At 35.2% G+C, this 12,270-nt stretch overlaps 1 protein-coding gene across 2 annotated transcripts in view; it reads left to right on the plus strand.

Annotated features, from left to right (window-relative positions):
* Positions 1-12,270, plus strand: part of PPM1D (protein phosphatase, Mg2+/Mn2+ dependent 1D) — a 51,122-nt gene that overhangs the window by 12,940 nt on the left and 25,912 nt on the right. For both annotated transcript variants that reach the window (XM_007481753.3, XM_001362074.5), the window contains exon 3: positions 3,717-3,841. In XM_007481753.3, the coding sequence (XP_007481815.1) occupies positions 3,717-3,841 (125 nt within the window). The remainder of the gene's footprint in view (positions 1-3,716; positions 3,842-12,270) is intronic.

The following is a 12,270-nucleotide window of genomic DNA, read 5'->3' on the forward strand; positions in this document are numbered from 1 at the left end:
TGTGTGGAGAAGGGGAGGAGAGTGGCTCCTGTGCTCTGTGCCATGCTGTGAGCTCTGCTCCCCTCAAACCTAGTTCTTTTCCAACCCCACCACAGACTCAACAGTTTGCCCTTTGGGCCACACCCTCATGCAGCATGTGAGGTATCCCCCGCCCCTCCACACTTCATCCCAGACCGGAGGGAGCAAGTGCTTCCATTGGGATGCTGGGCAGAGGGGTGGGGGAAGTAAGGAATGTCCTCAGGTGATTGGAGAAGGGGAGGGGAATAGCTTCACCCCAGTCCTCCTGGCTTTCTATTAAGGAACTCTAGCAGGTGACTTAGATTTACCATCATGGCTCTCTATCCACTGAGCCATCTAGCTGTCTCCTGGAACACAAATATTTTTTAAAATTTAATCAAATCACTGGTAGATCTGCTTTGCTGATAAGGAAATTGACACAGAAGGAAGTAACACTGGCAGATGAATGACCTTGCCTTTGAGATCATGATATCTTTAAAGTATTCTGTTCTAACCCTATGAGTAGAATCATTGTTAAAATTGATTGTTAATTACTTGTAAGAACAGCCTTAAAAGCTTCCAAATGTCAGAAAACCCAGACATTGGTCTTGTCCTTTGCTTCTGCAGACTGACTACCTTTATAAAGATTGGTTGAAGTCATTAAGCTTGACATCTTTATTATGCTGACATGCAATACCACTGGGTTACATATAGTCTGTCACTCAACAGCTGTTTCCATATTATTAATTTTTGTAATAGAGTTCTCTTTTGTCAACGTGGAAATCTAGAGATCCCCAGTTTATTTAGTTGGGAGGTAGAAACCCACCCCAGGTTTTGACCTTGTCACAGGAGAGTTTCCCTCTGAGGGAAGGTCTCACTTCGCCAGACAATAGACATCCACTTCAGGTGGGAGTTAGACCCACTCCAAAGTCAAGTAACTCTTTTTGTCTCCAGAAGCCTTTCCCAGTATATTACACCTTCCTTCTGAGGATCGAACTCAGGACCTTCAGCTTGTGAGACTGATGTGCGCTACTACTGCGCCAAAGCTGAAGTGGATGTCTATTGTCTGGCGAAGTGGGACCTTCCCTCAGGGGGAAACTCCTGTGACTAGGTCAAAACCTGGGGTTTCTATTTCCCAACTAAATAAACTGGGGATCTCTAGATTTCCACTTTTGACATTTTTAAAACCAAAACTTCAAATCATATGCCCATATAAACAAATGATAAATCATGTTTTCTAATGAATTTCTACTCCCACAGTTCTTTCTCTAGAGGTAAATAGCATTTTTTCTCATTCTTTATTTCTTATCAGGATTAATTCTTTAACTTATTCTTTTGTTCTTATCTTCTAACTTTTGTGGGACCTTGTTATATTGTTTATTTCTTTCTGTGTGTTCCCTGATTTAGAAAAAAATTCACAGTAATTAAAACTGTTATTTTTTTAAAAAGAGGTCCCTCATTAGAATAGATACACAACAAATAGAGTAAGTATACAATATACAGAAGGAAATGCTGTAACCATATCTTTTGATAAATCTAAAGATACTTTCATTACTATGGTAAGGACTTGCTATTTAACAAAAATTGCTAGCAAAACTAGAAAGCATTCTGGCAGAAATCAGGTAAAGATCTTTGTCTCATATCATATATCTAGATTAAATGGTTATGTGATATAATTATAAAAAGTAATAAGTTAGAGGAGTAAGGAAGTAAATGCTTTTTAAAAATATGGATAGGGTTAGTGTTCATAGCCAAAATAAGATAGAAAGGATCAGAGAGAGAAAATTTGATAATTTTTATTATATAAATGCTTTTTTTGGATGACTTATGAAGCTGGAAGTGAAACATAATTTGGAAGTCTTTCACAGCAAAATTTTCTGATATAAGTCTTATATTCAAGATAAATAAGAAACTGATTCAAATTTTTAATGAGGACTCATAAATTTCCCAGTAAAGAGATCAAAGAATATGAACAGGAAGAATTCAAGCTATCCAAAAACGTCATGAAAAAATCTTCCAAGTGACTTAATCATCAGAGAAATACATATTAAAGCAATTCTAAGTGTATACTTTACAATGCACAGATTTGCAAAGATGATGAAGGAGGAAGATAATATGATGGGACTGAGTGAAAAATAGGCACATTAACTCATTTTTGGTGGTACTATAAATTAGTCCGGTCATCTTGGAAAGCAATTTGGAACCATGTTCTAAAAGTCATTAAACTTTGACTCAGCAATTACCACTACTACCTTGAATACCTTAAGCAGAGGTTTTGAACCTGGGGTCTTTGAACTTTAAAATTATATTTTGATTTCTGAATTTCAATAAGTGATCCTTTGTAATCCTGTGCATTTTATTTTATGTATTTAAAAACAACTTTGAAGAACTTAAGAACTGTATTGTGTAGTTCATTGTGGCCAAGAATAATTTCAGAGGACCAATAAATGGTAAAAAACATTCTGTCCATTTCCTAATATAATATAAATTAGATTTAAGATGCTGAGTCTTGTGGACATAAGCAGTTTGGGATTTTTATGTGTGTGTGCTTGGCTACTTATATTTGGTACAAAGTTCTCTTCCTACTTTATTTGGGGGAAACTAGAGGGGAGAATGTGTTGGAGTGGCAAAAAAGGGCAAAAGTTCATTGAAGCTTTAGGAAATAAAAAGAATAGAACAGAAGACAGGTCAGAAAGTAGATAGGAAAACCTTGAAGATTGAATGTTATGTACTTACAGATGCAAGCTATACATAATAGATATGCAGTTTCTCATAAATACAGCTCTTTTTCAAAGTTCAGAATAAAACTAAAAATTATTTTTTCTATATTGGAAAAACATTAACCCTTTTGTTTTCTATTATTCTATATTTTGTCTTCCTTTTACTTTTAGAATTAATTTTTTTCCCCACTAACTCCCTCTCTCCCACTAACTCATTGAAATCTGTCTTCGGCTCATAACTTTATACTACAACTGCAGAATTATACTTATGAAAGTCACAGTGACTTCCTAATTCTAACATTTAGTTGGCTTTTCTTAGGCTTCGATCTCTGAATTTCTTCAGGTTTTTTTTTTTTGGTAGTATATGAAGCAACATTTAAGATATTTTATGAAGAAATCTGAATCTGGAACTTAGACCATTAGATATTGGGGATTTTTAAGATTTGAAACTGCTTTTTTTTTTTAAATTAAAATTTTTAAAAATTTAATTAATTTAGTATCTTTTTCCATTGTCACAAGATTCATGTTCTTTCCCTGCCCTCCCCCAACCCCCTTCTTGTAGTCGCTGTGCAATTCTTCTGGGTTTTACATATGTCATTGATCAAGACCCATTTCTATACCATTAATATTTGCACTAGTATGATCATTGAGATCTCCAATCATATTGTTGTTTTTCTTGTTTTTATTCCCACAGTTCTTCCTCTGACTGTAGATAGCATTCTTTCTCATAAGTCCTTCTGAATTGTCCTTGATCCTTGCATTGCTGCTAGTGGAGAAGTCCATTACAATTGATTGTGCCACAGTGTCTCTGTGTACAATGTTCTCCTGGTTCTGCTCCTTTAACTCTGCATCAGTTCCTGGAGGTTATTCCAGTTTTCTTCAGTTTTGATAAAGTCCTATACCTTCTTTTTTAAACATTCTATTTTCTTGGCCTTCATGATAATACGGTATTATCTGTAATAGTTCAGTCAACTTTGTTTTACTTTTTTCTTTTTTTAGTGTGATCAACAAATCTGGAGTTAACCGTGTTGTTTGGAAACGACCTCGACTTACTCATAATGGCCCTGTTCGAAGAAGTACAATTATTGACCAGATCCCTTTCCTGGCAGTTGCGAGAGCACTTGGTAAGCAGGACTTAGAAATTGGGTAGGATCTTCACTATTAGTGAATAGGCTGGGAAGGAGAGGATATTCAGCTGGCATTTTGTAAAGAATAACTTTTCATTTTGAACTTTTCATGAGGAGGAGATCATTTACAATCTCATCAGAGGTTGTTATGGTCTGAGAACTTTGCCAGCCCAGTCTTGTAGGTCATAAAGTTGTTGGTATATTTTAGTAGGCTTTGTCTCATTGGCAGGTATTTGGACCTCATCTAGCCTTTAAAGCTACTTAGAAATCCCTTCCTTATTTTATCCCCTCAGTTAATTGAGAGATTTCCTTTGATAGGTTCCTTCCTACAAATGTCTTTTTGTCTTTAGCAAGAGATGAATTGATGTAAATAGAAGAAAGAGGCAATTTTAAAATCATCTTAATGAATGCAAATTGGTTTCTATGTTGGTAGTGAGAAGACCTCCCTAATACTTCACTGGTTAAGGAGAGGGGTGGTATAGTTCTGCTAAGTATATTTTCCCCTTTTAAAAGAGAATACTTTTTATAAGAGGTCATATCCTGCCTTTTTTCTTCATGAGTCATTTTTTCCCATTCCCACCTCCAGATTAAATCCTTTTGTGTGCGCGCGCGCGCGCGCGTGTGTGTGTGTGTGTGTGTGTGTGTGTGTGTGTGTGTGTGTGTGTGTGTGTGTGTGTGTGAACAAAAACAATTAAGTAAAAAACTGATTAAAGCATCTGTCTCTCTATCTGTCTATCTATTCAAATCAACAAACAAATAAAAAAATAAAATTCTGCACTGGTTATATTCTTCCTTGCCCTGCCATGTAGGATAAGTGTTTGTCAGGGGAGTAGTCATATGGTGAGCAATGTTTGTTAAATATATTCATTTATTGGAAATATTTAAATCCACATTAATTCTTGCAACTTGTCTGCCTTGGTGATTTTGAGATCCCAAGTATTGTCAGTTCTCTTCATGGTTTTTAGAATATGATTTCCATACTTTTATATATTATGAAAGTTATTTGTCAGAAGCAAAACCTACTTTCTGGGGAAGTTAATAGTATTTTTAAGAGCAGAAATAAAAGTACAGGTTATTCTGTTTTATCTCAGGCAGAGTTTATTTTAAGAGAATTAGATCTGTGACCTAGAGCTGTTTGTTTCTCATACTGTGAAGTGTTATTTTGTTTCTGTTGTAGGACACACACACAATATGCAATTGACTTTTGTTTCTTGGCAGAGTAACAACTGCTAGAGGAAGACTTCTTGTTCTATAGTTTTCCTTGGTGTAATCCATGATTCTAGCAAAACCAAACAATTTACTTGCCTGCATCACAAAGTAATTAAAATTAAACCAGTCATTCTCTTTTCTGCTTTCTTGAATAGACTTGAAGTGTATACAGTCTTTTCCTAGAGATCTTAAATGCTTTGCAAGGGATTAATTATATAAGCCTTAGTAACTCTGTCTTAAAGATAAATAAACTGAAGCAATAGTGATCCTAATATATTTATGGATATCAGTGATCTAGGTGAGGATGAATGTCCTAGTGTCCTACTGTACAATAAATAGTTCTTGTATCTGCTTTTTTATGTGAATTATTTTTGTTCTCTAAGCTGTATATGGATAAAGAGCTTTACAATTCATGGAGTTTTGTACCTTTAACTTCTCTTTGTATTTCTTGGATTAAAAAAAAATGTTTGAACGACTCAGCTAGTTTTACTCCCCGTGTACAGAAAGAGATGCATGGAAACTCCCATCTGTTCAGCACCTATCCTGACCTTTCATTTATAATGATTGTTTCTACATCCTGCCAAGTCCAGGAAGGAGAAAATGAGAATATTAATTACTTGGGAGTACCAATATTCTTATTTCATTCTACTATTAGCCAATCTGAGATCTTGTATTCTGAATACAGTTTTCTTTAAATGACCTATTACAGTTAAACTTGTGTGTGACTGATAGAAAATGATTTTTGGAGGGACTATGTACTTGGAAACCTTTTTAACCAATATCCAAATGATATGTTTCTTTCTTTTTTGGAGACTGGATTTTGCTTCATTTTTTGGGGTCAGCCAGAGCCCTGCTCTGCATAGGTGAAGAAGGGAGGAAAAATTGTCTTTTCTGTTAGTATCCATGATGCTTAAGAACATTGTAAGTTTTTAAATACTTATTCATTCATTCATTTATGGAAAAGCCTTTTAAGTAATAGATTTTCTAATACTGACTAAATGTATTATTACCTATTTTTCTTTTGGGAACTTTCTAACTTATGCAATTTTCTCTGGCTTTAGTTATACCATATCACTTCTGGCATTTTTATAGAACTAAGATTGTTAGAGCACTTACTTTTGGAAAAAATGGTTTGGGTGTGGCTGATAGTGATATGAAACTACATTGGTGTCCATGTGCTAACTGAACAGGGCTGTTGAGCTGGTTTTACAGATGGTGTGTGAAGGTGGTGTGGTAAAAGAGGAACCATTGAGATCCTGTGATCTCAAAGACTATTGAAGGCTATTCTCACTCAACTTTTTTGATAATAAATAAGTCTTGGGAGGCTTATTTCATTATTCTATATGTTAAAAATTATCTACTGAATTCTTGATCAGTCTTTTATATAAAAAATATTTGTTCTTTTTGAGCATCTGTAGAATTTTCCTAAATGCTTTCTGCTTTATTTTTTATAAAAAAACTATTTTCCGATTATATGTAATAACAATTTTTTATTTTAATTTTAAAAAATTCTTCTTCTAAATTCCCTTCTTCCATTTACCACCCTTATCTTCTCCATCAGAAGACAAGAAATTTGATGGAGATTATACATATATACTCATAAAAAGAACTACTCCTTTATTTTTGTACTATGTTAGTGAAGGGAATTAGGTTGTTCTGGTATTCCATATTCTAGTGGTCAAGGGAAGTTCAGTATTCTGTGACAAGAAGAGATTATTATTTGACTTAATGTTTTCTACTCTTATTAAAGCATTTCATGCTCCTATAGTATTAAGTTCTATTGGGTTGAGATGGAAAGTGGGAATATAGGGCTGGTGAAAGGAGTATGATTTGAAGACAAGGTTACTTAAGAGTATTTCCATGAACTTTGCCACTTTTGGCTGTCTTTTCCCCACTGTTGACTAGTGTTGGGTAACTGTAGTCTATCAAATCAAGATGCATTTATTAAGCCAGATACTATCCTAAGCACTAGAAATACAAATAGAATCAAAAAACTCTTCAACAAACAAACCTTTTCCTCAAAGAATTTACATTCTATTGGGGTAAGACACTATATAAAAGGAAGCTTTTAAAAGACGAGAGTGGAGGGCAAAGATTGCCTGACATTGGATGAAGGGATTATCTGTCAGTGGAGGAAGTTCACATCATTATTTTATATGAAACTTCTAGTGCTTGTCATGCTAAGAACCACTAAATATATAATGTTTTGAAATTAACACTTTTATCTCATATAACCTTAGAAAGGAAAGGGTCATTAGAGATGCTTCACTCAAACCTCTTAGGTCAGTGATGGTGAACCTTTTAGAAACCAAGTGCCCAGACTACAACCATCAGGCCACATGTGAGCCCCTCCATTACCCCAGATGGGGAGGGAGGAAGTGCTCCCATTGGGTTGCTGGTGAAAGGAGTAGGTGAAATGAGGAATGTCCTCAGGTGTGTGTGGAGAGGGAGAAAGGCGCAGCCCCCTTCTAGCACATGTGCCATAGGTTTACCTACATGGTCAAAAGGCTTCTTTAGAATCTGCTTCTGCTGCTAGTCCATCCATTACTGGAAGTCTTTTGCTGTAGAGTTCTTCCCCTTATTGAATATGGGCCTGGTGAAAGGAATATGATTTGAAGACCAGTTTAGTTAGGTACAAAATTTTTTTCCAGAAAGTTTACTTCCCTAACTTTCCTATATAATATTGGTAGTAGCATGGAATGGTTGCAATACTTTTCACCTGATAAGCTGTTGAATATTTGAAGCTAATGTGTAACATATTCAGGTTACATGTACCTAGTTCCTTCATCATTTTCTCATGAAATAACTTCTAGATTCTTCCCTGTTTCATGTTTTCTCCTTCTGAATATGCTCATCTGTTAGTATTGTGGGTTTTAAAATTAATATTCAATAACTAAGTATTATATTTTAAAATTTTATTGATAATAACTAAAGTAAAAGAACTACCTAAATCCAGCCTGGTCACAAGAGAAGAGCACAAGGGAGGAGTCACAGTAAACTTAAATACAATCATGTAAATGCAGAGATACAAGAAAAGGGAAAAGAATTCTAGGTAACACAGAAAAGAATTTTGGGTAATGTAGTTTTTAGGGGTTCAAGAATTTCCAACTATACATTCCCCTCTTGATTCTATTGAGAGACCAGTCTTCTCCATAAGGATCATGGAAAAAAACCTAACTTACAAATTGCAATAATTTGTGGATAAAAGGAAAAGAGAACAAAATATGATTAGTAGTTTAACAAAAAGCCAATTAGGGGGGCAGTCCCCTTTGGCATAAGAGTATACATTCAAAACAAAAGCATTTCAAACACCCCACCCCACCCCCCTAGTTCAATTCACATCCCAAAGTTCACCCTGGATCTTCTGGTGCAGCATGGTATTTTCATGGCACCTTCTCTAAATAGGTTCTGGGAGGCATTAAATTTCTTTTTTTTTGTTTTTTTTTAAATATATTTTATTTGATCATTTCCAAGCATTATTCGTTAAAGACATAGATCATTTTCTTTTCCTCCCCCCCACCCCCCATAGCCGACGCGTAAGTCCACTGGGCATTAGATGTTTTCTTGATTTGAACCCATTGCTTTGTTGATAGTATTTGCATTAGAGTGTTCATTTAAAGTCTATCCTCTGTCATGTCCCCTCAACCTCTGTATTCAGGCAGTTGCTTTTTCTCGGTGTTTCCACTCCCATAGTTTATCCTTTGCTTATGAATGGTGTTTTTTTTTTTCTCCTGGATCGGCATTAAATTTCTAATCCTAAAATTGCTCAAATTCAAATCAAAGTTCAAACAATGACATAGAACCCCCTGAGGAGATTGATAACAAACACAGGGATCACTCAGGGATGCATGGTTGAGTTATGAGGTATATGAATGAATTTACAAAAGAATTCCAAAATATCAAAATTAAAAAAAAAAAAGAAAAAATAACTTGTGGAATGAAATACAAAATATCTTATGTCTAAAAAATCTCAAGTAAAGGAAAAGACAGTTTATAATAGGTCATTGAATCAGGGCCCAATTAAAATTATTTAAGCAATTATGCACTTACCCAATCAGTTGCCAAGACTTCAGAAAGTTTACCACACTATGAAAGATAGAAAAGGCCAAATTGAGTTACTTGGTAGAATGTAGGACAAGGAAAACATGCCTTTGACATATGTCAAAACAGCTGCAATCTTGAACCCCAAATAAGTTCAAGTCCTCTTGTCTTGGCTCAAAATCTCATCAATCCTACTGGGATTTGGTTTCTTTGACCTTGTGCTCCATAGGCACTACGCAGATAATTTTGTGCTTCTTTAGCACTGTACAGTGGCTCTTTTTGTATTCCCTTGGGTATGCATTGACATTAGGCCAATGTATTTTAAACTTATATTACTGCAAAATCAAAAAAGTTAAAGAAAATCTCAATACTGTTGACATGTGCTTCAACTACAAAAAGTAGAGAAAAAATAAAAAGCTGAAATATTATATTGCACATGCAAGGAAAAATAAGAATAAAAAAGTTATAATGAAAAAAATATGTAGCTTATAATCAGTGATACACTGTATTAGCCAAGGACATGTACAATACAAAGGTTCCTCACTAAAAAATTAGATCCACTTCCTTTTTTAACTTGGCCATGAGCCACTGTGTGAATGCAAATGATTTTCACAAAGTAACAAATTTCTAAAGCAGTAAGTTGTACAGTAGATAATGCACATTCAGAGACAGTACCAAAATCCACAAAATTCATAGTAGTCCAGTTAATTACAATAGCAAACAAACCCACTATCATATTTCACATGAGTTGCTGTGACATTTTTAAAAAACCCATGAACTGATGGATATTTGTCACAATTTTTACAGATGCAGCAATTCTTTCAACTTTTGGCAAAGACATTTTTAACTGTTGATGAAATCCTTTTTGGGGTCTAAAACATCAAGAAATCTAGATTGTTCTGGTGGAAGTAAATTAAACTGAAGAGTATACATACAGGAGCTCCTTTTGGCTTCCTTTTTTTCTTTTTTTTTTTATATAAAGCTTTTTTCCCTCTCTGGCACGAACTTCTATTTGGTTCTCTACCTTAAATACATCATTCTTTATTATATAAAAACACACACACACACACACACACACACACACACACACACCCACACAATCCATTCAGAAGCTACGTTATCTAAAATTATTTCTGAAGAATTCTTAAAATTAATTTCTTAGCTCATTAAATCTCTTAATGTTGTATATAATTGTAACCAGTTTTGATGAAGTCCATCCAACATTATCATCTATGTGGCAATTAACAAAGGCAAAATGGCAGAAAAGATTTTAAGGCAACATTTGATTTTTTTTCCCACATTTTAATTTTTTGAAAGTTTTATTTAGTCAATTTCCTTTGTTACAAGAATCATATGTTTTACCTCCCTCCCCTCCTTCTATCCCTTCCCATAGTTGACTCGAAATTCCACTGGGTTTTACATGTGTCCTTGATAAGAACCTATTTCCATGTTGTTGATGTTTGCACTAGGTTGATCATTTAGAGTCTACATCTCCAGTCATATCCCCATTGACCAATCTAATGAAGCAGTTGTTTTTCTTCGGTGTTTCTACTCCCACAGTTTTTCCTTTGAATGGATAGTGTTCTTTCTTGTAAATCCCTCTGAGTTGTTTAGGATCACTTCATTGCCACTAATGGAGAAGTCCATTATGTTCGATTATACCACAGTGTATCAGTCTCTGTGTATGTTTTCCTGGTTCTGCTCCTTTCACTCTGCATCACTTCCTGGAGGTTGTTCCAGTCCCCATGGAATTCTTCCAGTTTATTATTCCTTTGAGCACAATAGTATTCCATCACCAACATATGCCATAATTGTTCAGCCATTCCCCAATTGAAGGGCATCCCCTCATTTTCCATTTTTTTTGCCACCACAAAGAGTGCAGCTATGACTATTCTTGTACAAATCTTTTTCCTTATTATCTCTTTGGGGTACAAGCAGCATTTGATTTTTGATGGATCTAGTGACAAGGGTTTGGGCAAGATGTTCATAGGCTTATACAATGATGTTTCGTTTTTCAGCAAAGGTACAAAATAAAGAATTGTGTAACAAAATAATATTGATTAGATTAATAATATATGAACTTAAAAAGATAAAACCTTAAAACAATCAGTAAATACAATAATATAAGCAAATGAGAAGGTACAGGCAGACAGTTCAGTCAAAATCCTTTTCACCAATTCCAATAGACTTGTGTACTATCTTGAAGGGAACAGACTGAATATGATTAGCAAATAAAACAATGAAGGTTTAAAATTCACCTTCAAATCTCAGTAAGGTTCTTTTCTTCCCCCATATTTATTATCCATTTCTTGAGGGGAACAGACTGAAGATGGTTAGTAAATAAAACACTGAAGAAGGCTTAAAATTCACCTCCAAATCTAAGTAAGGTTCTTACCTTCCCTCATATTTATTATCCATTTAGATTTCTTTTGTCATCCATCTGAAGTTCCTCATGTACACACTGGGCAAATGTGAACAAATTCCAAATGTGATGTGGTGCAGAAACGGGGCAGGCCAAAATGACAATGAGATATATAGGGAGATGCATCTCCCCTTCTTATCTTAAGATTAGTCAAGCTCTCAACTGCAAGGTATCCAATCAGTCCCCAAACCTCCAGGATCAGAAGTAAGAAAACTCACCCTAAAGGTGTAAGCTGCATGAGCTCTATAAGGCTCCCTGGAAATGGAAGCTGTTTGAGGTGAGCAAGAAACTGAGTTATGCTTTTTAACAGCATTATTCCTAAAAAAAAAGGGAGACACTGAATGGGGTCTGTTTACAGAGTAAACAAGATAGTAGGCAAAACTTTGAGGGAAAACAATAGCATATTTGCATATAAGGGAATGGTTTTTTGTTTTCAGTTTTGAGTCTAGAGAGAGAAGGAAAAAGCAGGCTTATTCCCCAAAACTAACTTTATCTACTGATTTGGAACTAACTGCCCTCCCTGTGAAAAAACCTTTAGTAACAGCCTTCTAAACTAGGAGTCCAGGGTCAGCTTAAAAAAATTTTGCTTGAAAACTAGAAGGAGTGGGGTTTGAAATAGTACAGTTTTGGGGGTAGCTGTGTAGCTCAGTAGATTGAGAGCCAGGCCTACAGATGGGAGGTCCTGGGTTCAAATATGGCCTCAGACACTTCCTAGCTGTGTGACCCTGGGCAAATCACTTGACCCCCATTGCCT

The sequence above is a fragment of the Monodelphis domestica genome, chromosome 2 (assembly GCF_027887165.1).
Source record: "Monodelphis domestica isolate mMonDom1 chromosome 2, mMonDom1.pri, whole genome shotgun sequence".
In the NCBI taxonomy this organism is placed as follows: domain Eukaryota; kingdom Metazoa; phylum Chordata; class Mammalia; order Didelphimorphia; family Didelphidae; genus Monodelphis; species Monodelphis domestica.